At 37.0% G+C, this 23,632-nt stretch overlaps 1 protein-coding gene across 3 annotated transcripts in view; it reads left to right on the forward strand.

Moving 5' to 3' along the window:
• Nucleotides 1-23,632, forward strand: part of MAN1A2 (mannosidase alpha class 1A member 2) — a 128,919-nt gene that overhangs the window by 22,482 nt on the left and 82,805 nt on the right. For 2 of the 3 annotated variants that reach the window (XM_037038927.1, XM_037038929.1), the window contains exons 2-4: nt 1,860-2,115; nt 8,094-8,190; nt 19,430-19,548. In XM_037038927.1, the coding sequence (XP_036894822.1) occupies nt 1,860-2,115; nt 8,094-8,190; nt 19,430-19,548 (472 nt within the window). The remainder of the gene's footprint in view (nt 1-1,859; nt 2,116-8,093; nt 8,191-19,429; nt 19,549-23,632) is intronic. The other variant, XM_037038928.1, reaches the window with a different exon arrangement.

Consider the following 23,632-nt stretch of genomic DNA (forward strand, 5'->3'; position numbering starts at 1 on the left):
GGGAGGAAGGGAACCCCAGTGAGGTAGAGGCGGTGCAGTTTTTAAGGAAGTTTGTATCCATTTGTGGATTTTTTAATAAATGGATGAGACTTTGTGTTTGTAGGTGAAGAGTAAAGGTCTACTAGACAAGGAGACAGTGAATAGGAAGAAAAATTTGTATCTTTCCCTGAATCTTTGCCAAATAAGATTTCAGTGTAATTTTTTACACTGGTTACGTGAGTCATATGTAATTGGGGATTGTGTTTGTCCTTCACAATGTTTCCAAACATGATTTATTTAAATACACTAATTGGAGAAGGAAATCTATCACTTGGTTAATATATTTCTGGCAAATCAACCCTCAGATACTGATGAGAGCCCTAGGGAAAGAGAACATCTAGGATGGAGTGTGGCTCACTTACGATTAGGTTATTTACCAGCTATAAAAATCACAAAATAACAGTGGCTTACGCAAGGTGGAGGTTCATTTCTGATCATATGACTTCCATGGGAACAGTTTCAATAAGGTAGGCTGAGAAATAGATTTTTTATTTAGCAGGATCATGTGCTTATCTAAAAATTGAGGGCTCTAGGACTAAGAAGGGAGAAAAGATATTGAAAGATAGGTGTTAGCATTTATATAGTAAAAGACAAATTCTTAAGTAACATTTATCCCTTATGTGAAAGGCATAGTGTTTAAGAAGTCAAAATGCATGTGTTTGTAACTAGGTTCTCTACTTACTAGCTCTATGGTACTAAACAAATTACTTAACTTTTCTTTTTGTGCCTTACTGTTTCATAATAAGGTGAGAACAGTTTTAATAGAGGGTACTTCATAAATTGGTGTGAGAATTTAGTAAGCTAATCTATGTAATTTACTAAGCCAGTGCCTCATACATCTAAGCCACAACACTGATTCTTTTTGTTGTTATTTGTTGAAGTTTTTCAAGGACCACAAGGGGGGTTGCAAAGTGACTGTGATGACGGTTGAGTTAGATGTTTACCCTCGGAGTAGCCATCATTGTTGGCTGGTTTGGAAAGTTGTACCTACCACTCTTGCATTCATTCACGTGGATTGGGGTGAAGGTCGAGAGGAGATTGAGCTCTTACAAAGTGGGTCTGGGTAGGAAACCCAGTGTTCACTGTGGTAGTGGTTTCCAAACGTCTGTGTACACCAGAATCATCAGGGGAGCTCTTAACAGTGTAGATTCATGGGTGTCACACAGGCCTGCTGAATTGGAATGTGTGTTTGTAGCAAGGGTTCAAGAGAATTTTAGGTAGTCATACCTGCATCACCCGGGAATGATTGTGCTGTAAGCTCTGTGGTATATCCAAAATGCAAAAGTTTTGGAAGAGCATTATGTACTATTATAATAACAAAAAATTTCCCATCCTCTTATTTTTCCGCTTATCTCTTTCCTTGACACTATTTATATTTTTGTTCATCTTGATACTTAGTTCTTAATTCTATTTTTTATTTTCTCTTTCCCACCTAGTTTTTCACTGGTGTATCTCCCTTCCTTCCTTTCTCTCTCCTCCCCACCTCCTTTTTTTTTATTCCTTTTTGTTTTTAGTGTGTCTACTGGTAAGTCACAGATTGCTGTTTTCTCTGTTCTCATTGGCCCTGAAATTGTAACTTACTTTCTGGTTCCCTCTTCCTCCATTGTGTAAAGTGTTAGCGTGTTAGCTCATACCAAGTTAAATTTATCCTCTTCTTCAGGCAGATAGATATGAGCCTCTCACCCCTCATTTCTACCTTTTAACGGCAGGAGCAGGAAACAGCTATTAGAGTTTGGTGGAGGAAACTTGAAGTTTTACATTTAACGTTTGAAGTTCTTAAGGGTCATTTAAACCAGGCTTTTTTCCTCCTTTTCTTACAGGGAAGAAGAGGAACATTTGAGAAACAAAATTCGAGCTGATCACGAGAAGGCCTTGGAAGAAGCAAAAGAAAAATTAAAAAAGTCGAGAGAGGAAATTCGAGCAGAAATTCAGACAGAGAAAAATAAGGTAGTCCAAGAAATGAAGACAAAAGAGAAAAAGCCACTGCCACCTGTCCCTATACCAAACCTTTTAGGAATAAGTGGTGGAGAGCCTGAAGATAATGACGTAAAAAAGAAAAGGGAGAAAATTAAAGAGGTAATAATAAGCTGATGTTTAAGATAAGGATGGTTGTGGATCTGTATTTGACTGGAGACACACACACACACACCGTTTATGTTGTCATACTTTGGCCTTGTTTGTTTTGGGGTCATAGTTGTAGTTCAGTTTCTAAGTTGGTAGAAAGCACTAGAACTCTCTCTTTCTTAATGTGGGTTATAATTATTGAACACTTAAAATTTTGACATATTGTTTGGATGGTTACATCACTCACCCTGTCTGTGTTCAGAGATCTTTTGATATTCAGCATTTTATAAATAATGTAGGATAGATTTATAAATAATTTATCATTGAATAAGAAATTTCGTAGGTGTTAAGAAGTTATCAGGGACTCTGTTAGATGCTATGCATATCTCCTCAGTGACATGCTTCTGAAGAGTTAGTATTAAATCTGCCATCTTTTAAGGAACATGTCATGAAACCTCATAACTATACAACAGATTAAGAACACATATTTTTTCCAAAGAATCAGCATAAAACATAACGACCCCTATGTAGGTTGCTGTTAAACCTATGGTACTGACTTAGCAAGCAGAGAAAGTTGAAACCTAAGCTTGCAGGGGAATGAGCTAACTAGAGGAAAGGTGATGTGAACTGCAGAATACCTGAAAGTGTCAAGGATTAGACGCCATTTACTTAAGGCTGTATTAAAAAAATAGAGCTGGAAAAGGATTATTTGAAAGTTTTAAAAGGAGCTCTTAACCGCCAGATCCCCAATTCTGTAGCCTGTGCATCCCAGCCACTGCCCTCCCTTTCCCAACAGAAGACAAAAGTTAACCTTTTGGAAGGATAAATTGGAGAATATTTGGATTTTGGGAATACCGAGTGTGGCAGAGTGAAAGCACAGAGATCATTCTAAAAAATGGAAAGAGTGGGGGGCGGGTACAGGGATTACGTAAAAATGCATTCTGAATGTTGAGATCACTTTCTCCTGCCCACTTCTCAGAAATCTGGAAGCTCGGTTTATATTCAACCCAGTAGAGAATGGAGGACTTCTCCCTGTGGAGAAGGGGGAGACTGGTCCAAGAGAAAGGAGCTACACTGTTCCTCAAGCACCCCTGGATTTCACCTGATCTCTCTCAGATGAGACTCAGTCAGCTGCAATAGTTTGCTCATTCACTGTCAGCCTTTGTCTTGTAAGTGCCTCACTTGTATGTGGAGAGCAAACCAAAGGCCACCTGACATTTAAGGAAAGTTTCTCACAGGACAGAACAAAACAGATGGAACAAAGGAATTCAGAGGATACAGAAATAATGCAGGGAGCAGAAAAAAATGTATTAAAAATTAACATCATTGTAGTGACAAAAATGAATTCATGAAATGAGAATAGTTAAGTTATAAAAAGGAACATTTATAAAGTAACAAAGAGCTTTTGGAAATTAAAAATATGATAGAATTTAAAAATTCAAAAGAAGACTTTGAAGATAAAATTGAGCAAATCTCTCAGGACAAAAATGGAGAAAATAAAAAATTATAAGATCAATCTAGAACATCTGACAAGTGATTAGATAGATATGGTTGGAAGAGAGCAGGGATAATGGAGGAAAAGGAGTCAGACAATTCAAGAAAATTGGCCAATTTAAAGCAAATGAGTTGTCAGATTGAAAGGACCTGTCAGGCATCCATCACAATTAGCAAAAAAAAAAGGGGGGGGGGACTCTTGAAATTTTAGAAAAGTAGTATAAAAAAGATCCTAAAAGTTTATAGGTTCCACTCAGAAATTGGGATTGTACATAATGGCTCACCAGATTCCTCAACAATAATATTGCAAACTAGAAAGAATTATGTCTAATCAAATTATGAATCAGATCTGATGGTAAAGATATTTTTAGACATTTTCTCAGATTGCTACTGTAAAATATGCTTCAGCACATATTTTAGTCTGTGCTGAAGAGACTAAATATCTTCTTATTAAAAATAAGAAGAGAAAGGATTTTGGAAACAGGGTATCTGTCACTATAGAGAATAAAGACGGGCCCTGGCTGGTGTAGCTCAGTGGATTGAGAATAAAGACGGGCATTCCTAGGATTGCGACTAAGGGAATCAGCAGTCAATGGCTGTGCTTTGTGTGGTGAGAACACAAGTCCGGAGTAGAGTAGGATAGAGAGCTTCAGGAAGGATATGTTACAGAATAAAATAGCACTGATAGTTTGTCTGATTTGGAAGTAAATTCATAACTGTTATGTTACAAACTAAGGAAACAAACAGAAAACCCCACTAAACCCTCAGACCAGTAGCTAATAGCAGGGAAAACAAAGGTTGAACAAAGTAATGTAATGATTATAAGAAAAGCATGTTAAAGACATTGGGAGTATGTGGGTCAGGGAGACACATATGCGTGGGGAAGTGTGTGTAGAGGTGAGAGGACAGAGGTGTTAGGGAGCTCAGTTATCTCAGCTATAGGAGAACATAGTAAGTGTCTAAAACATAAAAACAGGAAATTGCATTATAACCTGTATTTAGAAATATAGTGGTAAATAGAAAAAATAGGTGAAAGTTTAAGTATTGTCTCAGGAGAGTGGAAATTACAAGTGGGAAAGATATGATAGGTTATTAGATTTAAAAAAATTTTTAATTTTATTGAAACAATATACATACAACAAAATGTACCTGTTTTAAGAGTACTGCTTGATGGGTTTTGACATCTGTGTGACAGCAGTTACAGTCAAGCTGTGGCTATGTCTGTAATCTCAAAATGGTTTTCTTGTGCCCCCTCTCTGGTCAGTCCCCCTGGTTCCTTGGTCCTAGGCAACCACAAATCTGCTTTTAGTCTTTATAGATTAGATTTGTCTTTTCCAGAGTTTAAGTCAAATGTAATAGAGAAATAAAGTGTGTGACATTTTGTTGCTAGGCTTTTTTTTAAAGATTTTTTAAAAATTTATTTATCTTAGAGGGGAAGGGAAGGAGAGAGAGAGAGAGAGAAATACCAACGTATGGTTGCCTCTCATGCGTCCCCTGCCAGAAACCGGGAACTGGCCTGCAGCCCGGGCATGTGTCCTGACTGGGAATCAAACTGCGATCGTGTGGTTCGCAGGCCTGCGCTCAATCCACTGAGCTACACCAGCCAGGGCTGTTGCTAGGCTTTTGCTCAGCATAATGTTTTTGAGATTTATCTGTGTGGTTGCACATAAAGTTAACTTTTTCTTAGTAGTATTCTATTTTATGGCTCTACCGGGATTGGGTCTATTCATTTGCCTGTTGAACATTTGTTCCAGTTTTTGGCTGTTAGGAATAAAGTTGCCATGAACATTTGTGTTCAAGTCTTTGGGTACATGTTTTAGTTTTAGTTTTGACATTTTAGTCTGTAGTCTATTGTGAGTCAGTTTTTTTTAATTGTGAGAAGTTGAAGGTCTTGCTTTATTTTTTTACATAGGGCTTTCTAACTGTTCGTTTGTTGAAAGGATTCTCTCTTCCTGATTGAATTATCTTGGCAGTTTTGTACAGAATCAGTTGACAAAATCAGTAGGTGTTGAGTCTCTTTCTGGACTTATATCTATTCCGTTAATCTCCATAATTATCCCTAATGCCAGTATGACACTGTGTTGATTACTTTAACTTACAGTTTTTTAATTAGGTGAGTCCTCCAGTTTTGTTTTTTGTGTAAATTGTTTTGGCTCTTCTGGGTCCTCCGCCTTTCTAGAATTAACTTTTTTACAAAAATAAACAGTTGGTGGATTTTGACCGAGATTTTACTGAATCTATACATGAATTTGGAAAAATTACTCTAACAGTAGCCTTCCATTCCATGAGCATGTTACATCCTTCCACTTTTTTAGGTTTCCTTTAATTTCTCTCAGTGGTGTTTGTAGTTCCCAGTATATAGTCCTTACACATATTTTGTTATATTTTTCCTATGTATGTCATCTTTCTTGATGCTATTATAAATGAATTATTTTAAAATTTCCATTTCTGTTTATTACTAGATATGGAAATATATTTGATTTTAGTTCGTTAAACTTATATCCTGTTATTTTACTAAAGTCACTTATTACGTAGTTCTAGTGACTTTTTTTTAGATTGCTTAGAATTTTTCTTGTACAGAATCATGTTCTCTGTGATTAGAAATTTTTACCTTTTTCCTTTTTAATTTTTATGTCTTTAGTTCTTTTTCTTCTCTTATTGCACTCTCTAGCACTTCTAGTGCACTGTTGAAAAGGAGTGACTAGAGTGGACATATTTAATTTGGTGTTAATTGTAGGAGTTAAGCATTTACTCTTTACACTGTTAAATGTGTAGTTAGAAGTAGGTTTTGAAGAGACTCTTCGTTAAGTTAAGGATGTTAATTTTTAGTTCACTGGCAGTTTTTATCATGAGTGGGTGTTCAGTTTTTGTCAGATGCTTTGTCTACATCTATAAAGATTATTGGATGATGTTTTTTCTTGTATTCTGTTAACATGATGAATTATATTGATTGGTTTTTTGAATGTTAGTCTTAAATTCCTGTGTTAAACTGCATTTGGTCCTTGTGTCCTTCTTATTTATTGCTAATTTTTGTTCAGCAGTTTTGCATTTGTATTTTTATTGGTTTTTAGTTTCCTTGTAATGTGTCTGCCTGGTTTTGGTATCTGAGTAAGTCTGGTTGCAAAAAAAAAAAAAAACCAATTGGAAAGTGTTTAATGTGTACTATAAAATGAATAGATTTTTGCTATACTACAGTCTACTATTAAATAATTAAACTGATATATAATTAAATACTTTGCTATTGTGTTGTTTAGACTCCTTGGGTTATAAGAAACTCAGTACAAACCGATTGATATAAAAGTGTTTATTAGTGTAATGGCTCTGAGGGCTTGAAGCTTGGCTGAATCCAAGTCTATAGATGGTATTGTCAGTAATATGTATCTGTTTCTTTCCCTTTCTTTTGTTATTTAGTTTCTTCAAATTGGGAGAGAGTTAGCCCCCATCAATTCCAAGATTATATATTACTTAGGCCTTGAGGTTGCAAAATGAGAGAGTCCCTCTGTCTCCTACTGTCTATTACTAATACGAGTAAAAGGACTTGATTGTCCCTATGTGAATCACATGTATACAGTCACTTTGTCCAGGTCAGAGGTCGGCAAGCTGCAACCTGTGGGCCAAATTCTGACTTGTAAAAAAATATATTACTTTTTTAAATCTTCATCTGAGGACATGTTTATTGACTTTTTGGAGAGAGAGGAAGAGGGGAAGAGAGAGAAAAAGAGGAAGGGGAAGAGAAGAAGGAAGAAAGGAGAGGAAGAAGGAAGGAAAAGGGAAAGGAAATGCAAATGGAAAGGGAAGGAAAAGGAAAGGAAAGAAAGAAAGAAGCAAACAAACATTGATGTGAGAGAAACATTGATTAGTTAACTCCCTTATGTGCCCCGACTAGGGATCAAATCCGCAACGTTTTGGTGTACGGGATGACACTCCAACCAACTGAGCCATCTGGCGAGGGCTCTGCCTTTATTTTTTAAAACTAAAGTTTAATTGGAACAGGCCTGCCCACTTGCTTATATATTGTCTAGGGCTGCTTTTGTAGTAGAATTAAGTATTTGGTATAGAACCTGTATTGACTGCAAAGCCTAAAATAGTTAAAGAAGGAGTTTGCTGATTGTTGGTCTGAGGTTAAGAGGTTCTCTAGCCAGGCTGTGTTATTTGGTTGTGTAGTTAGGACGTCTTGGTTGACAGTTCTGTCATAATCACAGTGGGGGAAGGGGAGCAGTTACCCAAAAGGTTGGCAGTTCCTAAAAGAAAAGCATGCCAAACAGACGCCTTCCTCCTTAAGAGAAAGGACTTGTCTGTTACACTCAATTCGTGTAGACCCTGAGAATAAACATCTGTGTTTCACACTGGTACAGATGTTAGTAGTATAATATATTAATGTAGGAAAAATAGGAGAGTGTGTGAGGGTTTAGTAATAGAATCTCTAAATTACACGAGATACAGAGATCACAGTGTGAGTAATGTAACTGGATGGATTATAATTTCTCTTTTCTCAGATGATGAAACATGCCTGGGATAATTATAGAATGTATGGATGGGGGCATAATGAACTCAGACCAATTGCGAAGAAAGGCCACTCCACTAATATATTTGGTAAGTTTACTTTTTCTAATTCTGCTTCCATTTTCTGCATCCATTTTAAAAACACGATCTAATTTTTAAATACTTTCTAAAACCTGAGTATTTCTATGGAATGGGATTATTATTTGAAGCAACATGTATTTTTTCTCAAATTTCAGTCAAGATTGGTTATGGTTGCTTTGGAATACATGGATAGGTGGTAGAGTTTTAGTTTACATACAGGTGCTTTTAGTCATTTATCTGACTATTTTGAACCTTTTTCTGTGTTTTTAAAAAATTCTCATCCAAGGATGTGTTTATTGATGCTACAGAGAGGAAGGGAGAGACAGACAGACAGACGGACTGACAGACTAGACATCATTGGTTGCCTCCCACACACACTCCCACTGGAGATCAAACCTGCAGCCTAGGTATGCACCTGAATCGCCCCCACAACCTTTTGGTGTATGACGCTCCAACAAACTGAGCCACCTGGCCAGGGCTGGATTTTTTTTAATACTGAGAAATTAGTTACCTATTTGTAATTATTTTTCTTCAACACAGTACCAGTTCTGATACTCACACATTATAGAGCTCTGGAGGGAAGGAAAGAAAATTTCAGTTGTGCTGTGCACATGCATAATTTGGAGATACTGCAGGTTTGGCTCCAGACCGACCATTACAATAAAGTAAATACTGCAATAAGGCAAGACACATGAACTTTTTGGTTTCCTAGTGCATGTAAAAGTGTACACTATACTATAGTCTTTTAAGTGTGCAATAGCATGTCTGAAAAATGATATACTACCTTAATTAAAAAATGCTTTGTTGCTAAAATTGCTAATCATCATCTGAGCCTTCAGCGAGCCCTAAGCATTTTTCTGGTGGGGGGTCTGGCCTCCATGTTGATGGCCGCAGACTCATCAGGGTGGGGGTTGCTGAGGCTGGGGTGCCTGTGGCAGTTTCTTAAACTGAGACAACAGTGAAGTTTGCTTCATCAGTTGTTGACCAGTGATTTTTCTGTAGAGTACAATGCTGTCTGATAGAATTTACCCACAGGGCAACTTCTTTCAGAATTAGGGTTGGTCCTTCAAACCCTGATGCTGCTTTCTTAACTTAAGTTTATGTAATATTCTGAAATCATTGTTGTCATTTCAACAGTCTTCACAGCATATTCATCAGGAATAGATTCCATCTCAGGAAACCACTTTTTTTGCTCTTTTAGAAAGAAGCAACTTCTTACCTCTTCAATGTCTATCATGAGATTGCAGCCATTCAGTCACATCTTCAGGCTCTACCTCTAACCCTGGTTCTCTTGCTACTTCCGACGCATCTGTAGTTGTTTCCTCCACCAAAATCTGAGCACCTTAAAGCCCTCTGTGAGGGTTGGAGTCAACTTCTAAATTCCTGTTACTGTTGACATGTTGACCACTTCCTGTGAATCACCAATGTTCTTGAAGGCATCTGGAATGCTGAATCCTTTTCAGAAGTTTTTAATTTACTTTGTCCAGATCCATCAGAGGATTCATTATCTGTGGCAGCTATAGCTTTATGAAGTGTATTTCTTAAATAATAAGAATTGGAAGTCTAAATTACTCCTGCAGGTTTGATGTTGTATTAGCAGGCACGAAAACATTAATCTCCTAGTACATTTCCATTAAAGTTCTTGGGTGATCAGGTGCATATTCAGTGAGCATATTTTGAAGGGAATCTTTTTACCTGAGTAGTAGGTCTCAAATATTAAAATGTTCAGCAAACCATGCTGTCAGCACATGCGCTGTCTTCAGGCTTTGTTTTTCCACTTACAGGGTACAGGCAGAGGAGAGTTAGCACAATTTTTAAGGGCCCTGGGATTTTCAGAATGAGAAGTGAGCATTGGCTTCAACTTAAAGTCACCAGCTACATTAGCCCCTTGTAAGAGAGTCAGCCTGTCCTTTGAAGCTTTGGAGTCAGGGCTGACTTCTCTCTAGCTGTGAAAGTCCTAGATGGCATTTTCCAATATAAGGCTGTTCTGTGTACATAGAAAATCTGTTGTTTAGTGTAGCCATCTTCATTAATTATCTTAGCTAGATGTTCTGGAGGATAACTCACTGCAGCCTCTTCATCAGCTGTTGCTGTGTCCCTGGCATTTTTATTTTATGGATATGGTTTCTTTCCTTAAACCTCATGAACCAACCTTTGTTAGCTTCAAACTTTTCTTGTTCAGCTTCCTCACCCCTCAGTCTTCACAGAATTGAAGAGAGTTAGGGTCTTGCTCAGGATTAGGCTTTGGCTGAAGGGAATGTTGCGGCTGGTTTGGTCTCCTATCTAGACCACTAAAGCTTTCTCTGTATTGGGAGTAAGCACTTTGAATTTCTTTCAGGAACTCTTTCTTTGCATTCATACCTTGGCTGACTGGTGCAGGAGGCCTAGCTTTCGGCCTGCCTTGGCTTTTGACATGCCTTCCTCACCAAGCTTTATCATTTTTAGCTTTTGATTTAGAGTGAGACATGTGACTTGTCACTTGAATAGTTAAAGGCTGTTACAGGGTTATTAATTAGCCTCATTTTAATTTGTTGCATCTCAAGGAATAGGGAGGCCCAAGGAGAGGGAGAGAGACGGGGGAACAACTGGTTGATGGAACAGTCAAAATATACACAATATTAATTTTTTCATCCTATGAAATTTTTTCACCCCCCTCAAATTACAATAGTAACATCTGAGATCACTAATCACAGATCACTATCACAATAATGAAAAACTTAAAAATATTGTAAGAATTACCAGAATGTGACACAGACACATGAAGTAAGCAAGTGCTGTTGGGAAAATCGGCACTGAGACTTGCTCGGAGTAAGGTGGCCACCAGCCTTCCACTTGAGAAGAGCACGGTATCTGTGAGCACAGTGACGCGAAGCGCAGTAGAACCAAGTATGCCTGTGTATAAAAAGCTGACTTGCCCAAGGTGATTACTGGGTAGATGAGTGGGCTGTGGTATACATTTCACAGTCACAAAGGAAAAACTAGCAATGGAATGTGGATGGAGGTCTGGGGAAGGGCTGTGTTCTACTTGAGTTCTCTCTGAGTTTCTACCTTTGGAGTTCAGTCCACATAAAGTTCTGTTTAAAATAGGTAACTTACTTAACTAACATCTTTTCCTCAACTCACTGATAAGTTTTGAGAATTAGTAAGTTGTTTTTATAGTCTTCACTTCTTTCTACTATTTTAAATCCTTCTGGTTGCAATGGTTGTCTTTTAAATATTAATAGAGGTAAATATTATGTGATAACAAGACACACAAACTAGTCATATGTAACATAATTGTGTCTCCTAATTGCAACTTACCAGCACAGTAATTCAAGTAGCAGCATTTTTCTTTAGGAAAACTGTGGAAGAATTTTTTAAATGCTGTGTTTCTCTTTTAATTTGTTTTTGCTTGGGTTTTCTATAAAAAAGAAAATTACTGAAAAAATAACTTTTTCTGGGTTTGAAAGATGTTGGGCTGGAAGAATTTTTAATTTAAAGTATTATTTAAAAATTTAAATTATAATGAGATGCCAGAGATCTCATTATGTGACATTTAATTTAGCAGAGATCACACTGAAATAAAATGTATTTCTTCAGCAGAGATCATAGATGGAAAAGTTCCATTGTTTTGTGAATACTACGGTGTCAGACATTAGGACAGTAAAATCCATTATATTTAATGGTTAATTAAAATTAGATCCTCTCTCCAAGTAAATATCTCTTTATATTAAACTCAGTGATAAACAGTGAGCCCTTGCAAAGGATTGGAGTATAAAAGTGTACTGAATATAAGAGTTGGATATTAATTTTCTACTTTTTAAAAATTTATTGATTTTAGAGAGAGAGGAAGGGGGTGAGGAGACAGTGGAGAGGTAGAGAGAGGAGAGAGAGAGGGAGGCGTCGATTTGTTGTTCCATGTATTTATGCATTCATTGGTTGCCTGACCGGGGATCAAACCCACAACCTTGGAATATTGGGATGACACTCCAACCAACTAAAGCTACCTGACCAAGGTTTCTACTTGTTTTTTTTTTTTTAACTTATTTCTCAGGACATTTAATGTATTAACATCTATCCCGTCCTAGGCAAGGTAATAGATAAATAATGTACATTATTTCATTTAATTATTGTAATAACTGTGTAAGGAAAGAGTATTTGCTGAATTTAAATTCAGAAGATAAATGAGCTTTCATGTAACTTAAAAAGTCCATTCTTTAGAGTTCAATACAAATCTTTTAGTGAGCAAAAGGGATGTTTCTGAACTGAATGTAATTTTGTCAAGATCCTAATGGAGAAGTTTTCTCTAATGTTTTTTCTTTTAAAAATAATGGAATTAAAAAATGAAGGGCAGTTTCAAGTTTTGGTAGTCTTGTCAGACTTCTTCAACTGTAAGCTTTGCAGATCACTTTTTGGTTGGTGAACGATGAGTGGGGTCTGGCAGGTTCAGATTATTGTCAGGTGGGTTCTTGCTAGTTGGTCATTAGGAGCACTTCAGTTGATTTACTGGGTCCACGAAGAGTTATTCGTGAGATCATAAAAGTTAAGAAAGTTAGAGTTTGAAAGAGAGACTTTGCAAAATAAGTCCTTTCATTCTGGGTTAGCTGGGTGTAGAAGCACAGTGTTCCCAGTGGTCCTTCATTTCAGAGGGATGGTTATGTACGTGAAGAGTAATTAAGTATATATTCCAATAAAAAGTTGTACCTTCTTTTACGAATCTGACATCAAGTCAGTTACTTGGTTGAGATTGTGTAATTTGGTCTGTGACTAAGACTGTTTTTGCTTCAGAGCAGTAATTACATGCACATTAATAGTAAAACATCAACAGTGTTTTTGTAATTCATACTGTCATAGACTGTATTGTCTTTCACAAATTCACATGCTGAAGCTCTGACCCCCAATGTGACTTTGAAGAGAGAGCCTTTAGGAAGTAAGTAAGGTTAAATGAGACAGTAAGTGCGGGGCCTCTTAAATGAAAGAGAAGAGACATCAGAGCTCTCTCTCTGGGCCACGAGAGGACATAGTGAGAAGGTGATGGCTACAAGCCGAGAAGAAGGCCTTCACTGGAACCTGGAGCTTTGCTCTTAGTCTTCTAGTCTCCAGAACTGTGAGGAGATAAATTTCCACTCCTGGTCTATGGTATTTGTTACAGTAGCCTAATAAACATACTATATATAGTCCAAGGACTTATTTCAGAGATTTATTGTGAGCTGAACTTAATTAGTGCTAATAGCAATTTTATGAGGCAGGTACTATTATTGTCCCCATTTCACAGATGAGAAAGCCAACACACAGGTAGGGTCAGCTAACTTTCTCAAGGTCACACAGTTAGGAAATAACAGAGCAGGATTTGAATCCACACATTCTAGTGCCAAGATCCACACCTATAACCACTACTGCATACTGTTTCAGGAATCCGTCAAGATAGAAAAAGTTACTGTCAGGACACAGGAAAACTCCATAGTGAAAAGAAAATTATAGTGAAATGGTAGAAAAAGCGAAAAGGCAGTCTGAAGCATTTTTAGTAGTCAATATTAGGTGCTTGTATCTTTTATTATTATTTTTAAGTTGTATACAATTATTTTTAGATCTGCAATTAATTTATTAAAGGATTAATAAATGAAACTTAAGACTTAATTTCCTATGTACTCTGTTCCTTTTCATCTCATATTCTTGCTAGTGAGTATGATTTGGGAGTTTTTAAATCTTTTATCTTTGTTTATATAGAAATCTGAGAGAGGGGTGGTAGTTCTGAGTATCTCATTTGACATTCCGTATTCAGTATGCCTTTACAAAATTGGAGTCATGGAGTCGGAAGGAACATTAGAAGTCTAGCCTCTATGACTGTAGGAACATACAGGCGAGTACTGAACCTTTGCTTGCTCTGTTACAGATTATATGGAAAACAACTTACTCCATTTAATGAAGTCCTTGAGTAGATCGGATTACAGCTAAGCTCTTTTTTCTTTCTTTTCTCTCTGTTCTTTTTCCTTTGTATGTTGACATGTTTAGGCTGGCTTCTTAGCAGGATAGTTGCAGTAGCTCGAAGCTTCCTATTTTCATGCTACTGCAGCTGTAGGAAAGAGAACACTCCAGAGAAAAGAGCCCTTGGCATTTTTAGAAACTTCATCGAAAGACTCACTGTTTCTTGCTGTTGCTATTTGAGTTTCGCGCCCATCCTTGAACCAAATGTCATACCCAGAGGGATGGGACAGATTTGTTTGGTTTTGCCCATATTTGTTTAGTGCTCACCCCTGAAGCCTGTGAGTGGGGAGAGGGAAACGTTGCTGGACATAGGTTGGCACTGATACTAATTTTTCCAGCAGTGACTGGAGTCTGTGCATGCTGCCTGCCCATTAGTCATTTACTAGCCATTTTGGTTATTAGACCGACTGTCGCAGTGCTTGTATTCGAGTGACCCTTATTTTACTTAATAGTGACCCCAAAGCCATTCACATAACTTTTATTACAGCATATTATAGTTGTTCTGTTTCATTATTATTTACTATTGTTAATCTCTTATGCTGCCTAACGTATAAATTAAACTTTATTATAGTTATGTATGTATAGGGAAAAACATAGTACTGTATATATCCGGTTCAATACTATCCGCAGTTTTGGGCATCCACTGGGGGTCTTGGACTGTATCCCCTGTGGATAAGGGGGAGCTACTGTACTCAATATTGTAATGTTAGTTCTCTGAAAATTCAGACACAATAAAAATGATTTTAATGTATAAATGACAGACTGACTCCAAAAGAAAGCATGTGAAATGGCACATTTTATAAAAAAACAAAGTTGAAGGATTTACATGACCTGATTTTAAGGTTTAGTGTAAAGCTGCAGTAACAAGGACAGTATGATTTTAGCGTAAGGACAGACATAGAGGTCAGCGGAAGTGAATAGAAATAGTACTGCGCATGCATGGTTAATTGATTTTCAGCAATCGAGGTGAGGTAATTCAGTGGGTAAAGGCTAGTCTTTCCAGTAGATTGTGCTGGATTCACTACACAATCGTATAGAAAAAATAATGAACCTTGACTCTTCAACATTGTGCACAAAAATTGAGCCCTGGCTGGTGTGGCTCATTGGATTGAGTGCCGGCCTGCAAACCAAAAAGTTACCATTCGATTCCCAGTCAGGGTATATGCCTGGGTTGTGGACCAGGTTCCCAGTTGGGGGTATGTGAGAGGCAACCAGTCAATGTATCTCTTACACATCGATGTTTCTTTCTCCTTCCCTTCCCCTCTCTCTAAGTATAAATAAAATCTTTAAAAAATGCTTCAAAAACGAACTTTACATAGGTCATAGATCTAAATATAAAAGCTAAAAGTACAGAAGTATCAATGGAAAGTGTTTGAGAAAATCTTTGTGACTTTGAGGTAAGCAAAGAGTTTTTAGACTACAAAAGCATAAACCATAAAAGAAAAAATTGATAAATTAGACTTTATGAAAATTAAACATTTCTGCTTTCTAAAAGGCAAAGAAAATGGGCCTGGCTGGTGTGGCTCAGTGGGTTGAGCACCGGCCCATGAGCTGAGAGACTGCCAGTTCTATCCCCAGTCAGGACACATGCCTGGGTTGCAGGCCAGGTCCCTGGTTGGGAAGTGCGAGAGGAAACTGAATGATTTGATGTTTCTCTCCCTCTCTTCCTCCTTCCTTTCCCCTCTCTCTAAAAATAAATAAAATCTTTAAAAAAAGACAAAATGAAAAAGCAAGCCATAAAACTTGGAGATGTATGTGATATATATATACATAGATGTATTCAGAATATGTAAATAATTCATATAGTCAGTAAAGCAAATTAGTCATCAGGGAAATTAAAATTTAAGCTACAGTTCAACATCCTACGCACCCATCAAAATTACTAAAATTAAAAGACAATATCAAATGTTGACAAGGATGCTAGAGCAACTAGAGCTTATACGTAAGCTGCCGGAAGTATGAGGTGGTGTACTCTGCAGATCGGTAGTAGTTTAATTTTTCTAACTATGTTAGAGTGTTGCATCAGTAATATGCAGAACTCATAAATTAAGTGTTTAGTTCTTTGTGTTCTATAAAAGTTTTTGTAGGAGTTATCATACTTCAAATTAGAGTAGAATTTATGTTATGAAACTTAGAGTGGTAGCCCTTTGAGAACTGAATTTTTTCTTTTTCTTGGTCTATTCGTTAGGAACTTCTGTTTTTTCTTTCATAAGTCAAAATATTATATATATCCATATGTTAGAAAGTCATCAGTTCCACTCATTTTTAAAAAATTTATTGGGCCAATATGACTATAGTTGGCTTTTTATAGTTTTCATAATTTCCTCTGTATCTGTATGTTGATGATGTACTATCATTTCTTATCTTGTGTTTTTTGTATTCCTGTGACTACTTTTAAAAAAATGGTTAGTGGTAGATTTCATTGTATAGGTCTTTTCATAGAACTAATCTTGAATTTATTATTTGGACAGTTTTCTTCATTTCTAATTCATTAATTTCTGCCTTTATCTTTCCGATTCATCTGCTTTGTTGTTCAAGTTTATCATTCTTTTTCTTTCTTTCTTAGTAGAATGTTGTGAATTCAGTTATTTTCATTTGTTCTTGTTAGGTAGTATAAAATTTTCAAATTATGAGTGTTTCTCTTAGAATTGCTCTAATTTATTTCTGTGTTCTCACAACAAATTTTATTAATTTCTTATGTATTCTGCAGTGTCATGTTTTATTTCTTCTTTGACCCAAGGGTGGTTTAAGCCCTTTTAATTTTTCCACTTGAAATCTTGGGGTGTCTAGTTGGAACAGTCCTAGTGGTAGCCAGTATGTCAGCTTTGTCTGTGTCTGCCTTGGTCTTTTAGCTGATGGCATAAACCTATAACTACCAATAAGCTTTGCAATAAGAACAAAAGATGGTACTCTTAAGGATTTATATAAGCATAAATATTTTGGACAAAATACTAAAATAGAAAAATATATATTTAGGTGATTATGCAAGAGATAGGGTGATTAAATGGCTTGATAAAGTTTTTGTTGTCTGAATAAAAGCTGAGGACAAGGAAAGTAGAAGGAGAGCATGTCTGTAATAACCTGGAACAGACATTCTAGTTAATATCAAGATGAAGAGAGCTGAGTTGGGAGAAGACCAAGGAATATAGCGGAGTGTGGTAGAGTGTTCATCTTGTTAGTGGGAAGATACATTTCTTGATAAGCTGAAGACATTGTTAGGAGCACACGGACAAGGAAATGTGATGTAACTGAAAGACAACTATTATAAGAACAAATTTGTATAGCTTTATTTGTTTTACTAGATCAAACATTAGTAATTTTTCCAATGTAAGCCTATTACATGTTTGAGATATTCAGATATACTTTAATTTATAAAATGTTTTTATTCTATCACACTTGTATAGCTTCAAATGAGAAAATACTATTTACCTGGTAGGGAAAAGAATGGAAGGACAAAGGAAAGAATAATAACTTTAGTGCTGTCAAATGCTGACTCCTAAAATATCACCAAGATAACTTGTCGATAGGACGAAACCGTGTTTGCATTTGCATTTGCTTAATGCTTACTTTGGGAAGGTAGATCACTACCTCAGCAGAGCGGTGACCTGTCAGATGGGGAAGGACAAGGTTGAGGTATTTATTGAGATTTAAAATTGGCCCTGGCTGGTGTAGCTCAGTGGATTGAGCGCCTGCAAACCACACGATTCCTAGTCAGGGCACATGCCTGGGTTGCAGGCCAGTTCCCGGCAGGGGACACACCAGAGGCAACCATACATTGATATTTCTCTCCCTCGCTCCTTCCCTTCCCCTCTAAAGATAAATAAATAAAATCTTTTAAAAAATTGGTTTAAGATGGGCTTTTCAATCAGAGGATGCTTGCTTATAATCAGTTAAGGATCGTGACACGATAACTTAGTCTTCATAAACAGAGTATTTAGAGGCCGAGTTCAGAGTTTTGGGATGTAAGCCATTGTTTGATGCTTTCTTTTGATGCGTTCATGAGTCTTTCAGGAAGCTTCCTGAATGAACAGTAAAATTATTTTGCAGCTTCTATTATTCTGAGCAAGAGACTCCTGGAGCAGTAAACTCTTGATGAAGATAGTGTGATAATAAAGTTATTTTAATGTAGATAGTAAGCTGTGTGACTGATTTTCATTTTCAGAAGATAGAAATAATAATTCCATTCCCGAGGTTGGGAAGGACTCATCTGCTCCCCATATTTATCTTTTTACTATGCTACTAGGTTTGTTTGCTAATATTTTATTTAGAAGTTGTACACTTACATTCATTAGTGAAATAGGCCTATTTTCTTGTCATGTATTGCAGTATCTAGCTTTGGTATTCGTTAGCTTTTTTTTTTTTTTTTATACTCACCTGAGGGCACTCTCCCCCCACTGCTTTTAGAGAGAGAGGAAGCGGGAGNATTCGTTAGCTTTTTTTTTTTTTTTGATACTCACCTGAGGGCACTCTCCCCCCACTGCTTTTAGAGAGAGAGGAAGCGGGAGAAAGAGAAATATGGATGTGAGAGAGAAACATCAATTGATTGTCTCTTATTCCCCCAGCCAGGGATCGAACCTGCAACCTGGCTATGTGCCCTAACTGGGAATCAAACCTGTGACCTTTCTGTCTGCAGAAAGGTGCTCTAACCAACTCAGCCACACTGGTGAGGCAGCTAGCTTTCTGAATTAGGTCCTCCCTTGTGGAAACACTTTTTTAAAGATCAGGATTATCTCTTTCTTGAAGATGGGTAGATCTAATCATTTTGATTTCCACTACTCACATTTTATTTTATGGTTTCCTTTTTCACTATGATCAACCTGCTTTTTGATTGCTCAGGATTATTTCTGTTCTGTGGTTAATCTAGCCGTGTCATACTGTGTTGCTATTTTTAAGTATGTATTTTGCCTTTTCTACAAATATGTACCAGAAGAACATCCTTGTCTTATGTCTTAGCTTATCATCTTGAACTACCCTCCCCATTTCTTGAATTCTCCTCTTTCTAAAAAATCTCATTTAGTTAAGTAGATAGATCTTACATTATGACCAGGAAGAAAAGGACAATTATAATTATATTTTTGCTTTATCCTATTAGTTGTCAATGTGCCATCTTTAAGAAAATATATTAAACAGTGTATATTATCTCTTTTTATGGAAAAGTGAACCATGTTGGATATTCTTTTTGCTCCTTATATTCCTATTATGATTTGCCTTGTATATGTAAAATATTATAATAGATCTTATGTGAAGGGTAGCATTTTAATGAGTTTTTTCTCTCCAAATACAGGAAGTTCACAGATGGGTGCTACCATAGTAGATGCTTTGGATACCCTTTACATCATGGGACTCCATGATGAATTCCGAGACGGGCAAAAGTGGATTGAAGATAACCTTGATTTCAGTGTGGTGAGTATACAGTTGATAATTTCTCTGATTGACCATGAAAGGACACAGTGTCCAACCGTAAGAATTGTGAGCATTATGCAGCAGTTTAAGGATATTCTAAGTCCCCCCCTTTTCTTTTGGGATTATCAGTTATTTAATTTTTGCACAAAGTACGTACTCTCACCATCTTCCTTCTACTTTTCTTGCCCTTATTTGAGGCAGTGTGTTAGGGCAGTAGTTAGAGGGAGAACACCGTGGGCTAGAAACATGAGGAAAGCATAGCTGTGAGCAATAAATATTTTGTTATTATTTTTAAAGATTTAATTATTCAGTAAAGTTTTGATGAACTTTCCTGATTAGCCCTAGGCCTGTCTTAGTATTTCGGCACAGGTGTTAAGTGCTACTGCTTAGGTTTTCGGCCCAGCACAGCTACACTCTAGCTGTGTGACTTTGGAAAGTTTCTCATTCTTTCTAAACCCATCATAAAATTTTACTATCTTAGTGCAAAACTGTGAGGATTATTTGAGATAATCTGGTACATATAAAGTGTTCATTGAATGGTAGCAATTATTTTCATTATTACCAGTCTTCACCTAAAGCTGTGTGGACTGTTTCACGTCTTCGTTACCACCTCTCATGATACTTGTGCTTGCTGATCCCCCGACTGCAGTCAGAGCTCTTGCCTTTCCTGTGTGTGTTTCTCTCTGGCAGATTCTGCATTGTTTCAGTTCTTTAAATCCAGAATTAATTCTTCTGTGATGGTTTTCCTGATGCTAACTAGGTAAAACTGATTGCTTTCTTTTATATTGTTCAAGCATTTTGGATATACCTCAATTAGAACAATTTTTATTATTAGATAGGTTTAGGTTTGACTGTGAGTGGCAGAAAACCCAATATAAAAGAGCTTAAACAAGATAGATGTCTGTTTCACTTTCATTCAAATTAAGCACAGAGATAAACTGTTTGGGGCTGATTTGGGTAGCTCCTTGATCACCAAGGGCCTAGGTCTTGCTGCTCTGTCAACTTCAGTGTACCACTCCAGACTCCTGGGTCAAGGCGATTCCTCCAAAAAGGTGGGGGGTAAGCCTTCCAGTTGCAGAAGAGAGGAAGGGATAGAGAAATCTGTGCGATTGTTCTTTAAGTAAAGAACACATCTGGAGAGGTGATCACCTACTTTTAGTTGTGTGCTGTTGAGTAGCTCTTACTTATGTGGCCCAACCTTACTGTAAAGAGAGGCTGAGAAATGTAGACTTTTTTCCCCCTGTTTGTCTGTACTTTATTAGGTTGTACTTTTTCTATCTTGTTTAAGAAAGCCCTACTCCAGGGTCATGAAGATCTATTTCCTTTTGCATTTAGGTCTTTAATTTATGTGGATTTGATTTTTTATGTAGGGCAAGATAGGCCCTACATATTTGATCTTAGTACCATTTATTTCCCCAGTATTTATATATGCCACATTAGTCATATCAATCTGTTATTCTCTGTTGGCTTTTTTCTTTATCCCTACATCATTATCAAACTGTCCTAACTACAATAATTTTGTGAGAAGGTTGATATCTATATTTGAATCTTTATCTCTGGGAAATTATCTTAATTCTCAGTTCTTTGTTATTTTGAGCTCTGGAATACTGTTGAAATTTTGATGAGGATTGCATTCAATTTATAGATTAATTTGGAGAGAATTGCCATCCATGCAGTTTCAAATACTCCTGTTTATTAATGTGGTAGGTTTATTATGCCTAATAATTTGCTGGTATATCATTTTTATCAATTGGCTCTATCAGGAACCAGTATTATACCATTTGTTTTAATTAGAGGATTTATTGTTTGAAATTGTGAACCACATAATAGGGAACTGAAAAAGCAGAAAGAGGACATTGTGGTATCACAGGAAGTACTAACTACAGTAACAACTATACTCCTGGGACTTTGAGAACAATGTGGAGGGATTGGGATAATTAAAATTTAGTAGCTAGGGATCTGTTTCTGGTTCCCTAGGAGTTCTTAGAAGGGCACTTTTAGGGTGGGGTCTCTGACTCCTCAGAAGGGGTTATCCTAGTGCTCTGTATAGCCAAGGGCCACAGTGAAGCCGCTTTGGAGATTGCGTGCGTGTGCCTGGGAACCTGGAACCAACTGCCATTCCCAGGGTGAAGACGCTGTCAGCAACTAGAGGTAAATTGGACAGAGAAAGTCCCTTCTCCTTCTTCTATCTGTTCTTGTACGATCTCAGTAAACCTCTGTTGGCACAGCCTGTAAGACATCCAGCTGGCAAATGAGAGCTGTATTTGCGGAGCTCCAGTTCCAGTGTTAAGAAAGTAGGGTACAGGTAACGGATTTGAACCGAGAAAAGATAGCTTAATAGTCAGCACGGTCAGTCATTCACCATCCCTTTACTTTTAACCTTGTGTATCATACGTTTAGCTGTACAATATACATATAGCAGTATTTTGATTGTTACTTTTATCCAGTCTTGGAGGCCTTTCACTGTTAAATTTGAAATAATTATATTTATTATGTCGTATTTGGAGTTGGAGCTTCCATCTTTGTTTGGCTACCTATATTATACTTTTGATTTGATTTATTTTCTGTCTTTATTTTGGATTAAACTACTTCATGTTTATTTTTCCCTGTACTAGTTTGACTTTTATACTTTTCACTTTCATTAATGAAAGTGGGGGTTGCTCTAAAATTTTATATGTATTCTTATCAAAGTTTAAAGATGTTTTTTAATTTATTGATTTTTAGAGAGAGAGAGAGAACAGAAGAGAGAGAGAAACATCAATTTGTTTTTCCACTTATTTATACATTCATTGGTTGCTTCTTGTATGTGCCCTGACCGGAGGTGGAACCCACAACCTTATTAGCACATCAGGGCAGTGCTCTCCAGCCGAACTTCCTGGCTAGGGCCTCAAAGGTTAAGATTAGTCAGGCTCTCTGTTCTCTTTCTGAGAACGTAAGGATCTTAGATTGCTTTAACTCAGCTCATCTCCCTCTTGTTTTATGTGCAATTCTTATCTAGTTGGTTCCACATAAAGTAACGAATAGAGACATATATTTATTGAATGATTCCTTTGTAAAAGGCATTGTTCTAGATTTTGTGAAAAAAGTAGTGAACAAAACAGAGTCTTGCCTTGACTGGTGTGGCTCCATGGGTTGAGTGCCAGCCTGTGAACCAAAAGGTCACCAGTGTGATTCCAGTCAGGTCACATGCCTGGGTTGTTGGCCAGGTCCCTGGTTGGGGCGTGCAAGAAGCAACTGATCATTGTTTCTCTCTTACATTGATGTTTCTGCCCCTCTCTCTCTCTGCCTCCCCCTTCTCTCTAAAAATAAATAAAGTCTTTTAAAAAGCAGTTTTATCTCTTTCTTTATATTCTAGTTTTGGGAGAAAAACAGTTGTTAACCTAAAAATAAAAAGCTAAAGTGAGAGGCAACAAGCATTTATTTGGTATCAAAAAGAATTGCTATCTAGGGGCATAGATTTAGGCAGAAACCTAAGTTATATTCCAATTAGGAGGGAAGGCAAGGGGTTTTTATGAGAAAGGAAAGGAGAATAATTACGTGATTAGAAGGAAGGAGCGTTTTTGCTAGTAAGCTCAGTTATTCTCTAGCTATACACGTGGTAGTGCTAGTTCTGAAGAATGTTCTTAATTTTCAGTCTGTGTACTCAGGATTTCTGCTTTTCTGTTAGCTTAAAAACAGCTGTTTGGGATATAATTTTGCTTTTTCCCAGTTCATAGGTTATTTCTGTCTAAATGTGTATTGCAAAGGTGTGAGGCGTGAGGCATGACAGGTAGTGTCTGTAGGATGGTGGCTCTGTTCATTTTGAAATGGCTCTGTTTATAACGTTCTCACACAGTAAACAAAGATTCCAAGTTATGTATATATATATATATCGTACATCGGTTGGTGATAAGTGCTGTGGAGAACAATAAAGAGTAAGTAGTGCTGGGGATTGCTATTTTACAAGGGATGTAATTGAAGGACCCTGCTATGGTGGCATTTCTGAGAGGGGACCCAAGGAAACCACGTGCATATAAGGTTTTCTCCTAATAGATATTATAGCTGGGTATGCAGTTAGAGGTTTATCATTATTTTCTCTTAAACT

This window comes from Sturnira hondurensis, unplaced genomic scaffold, assembly GCF_014824575.4.
Source record: "Sturnira hondurensis isolate 20B ecotype Veracruz unplaced genomic scaffold, ASM1482457v3 Scaffold0024822, whole genome shotgun sequence".
Taxonomy (NCBI): Eukaryota; Metazoa; Chordata; class Mammalia; order Chiroptera; family Phyllostomidae; genus Sturnira; species Sturnira hondurensis.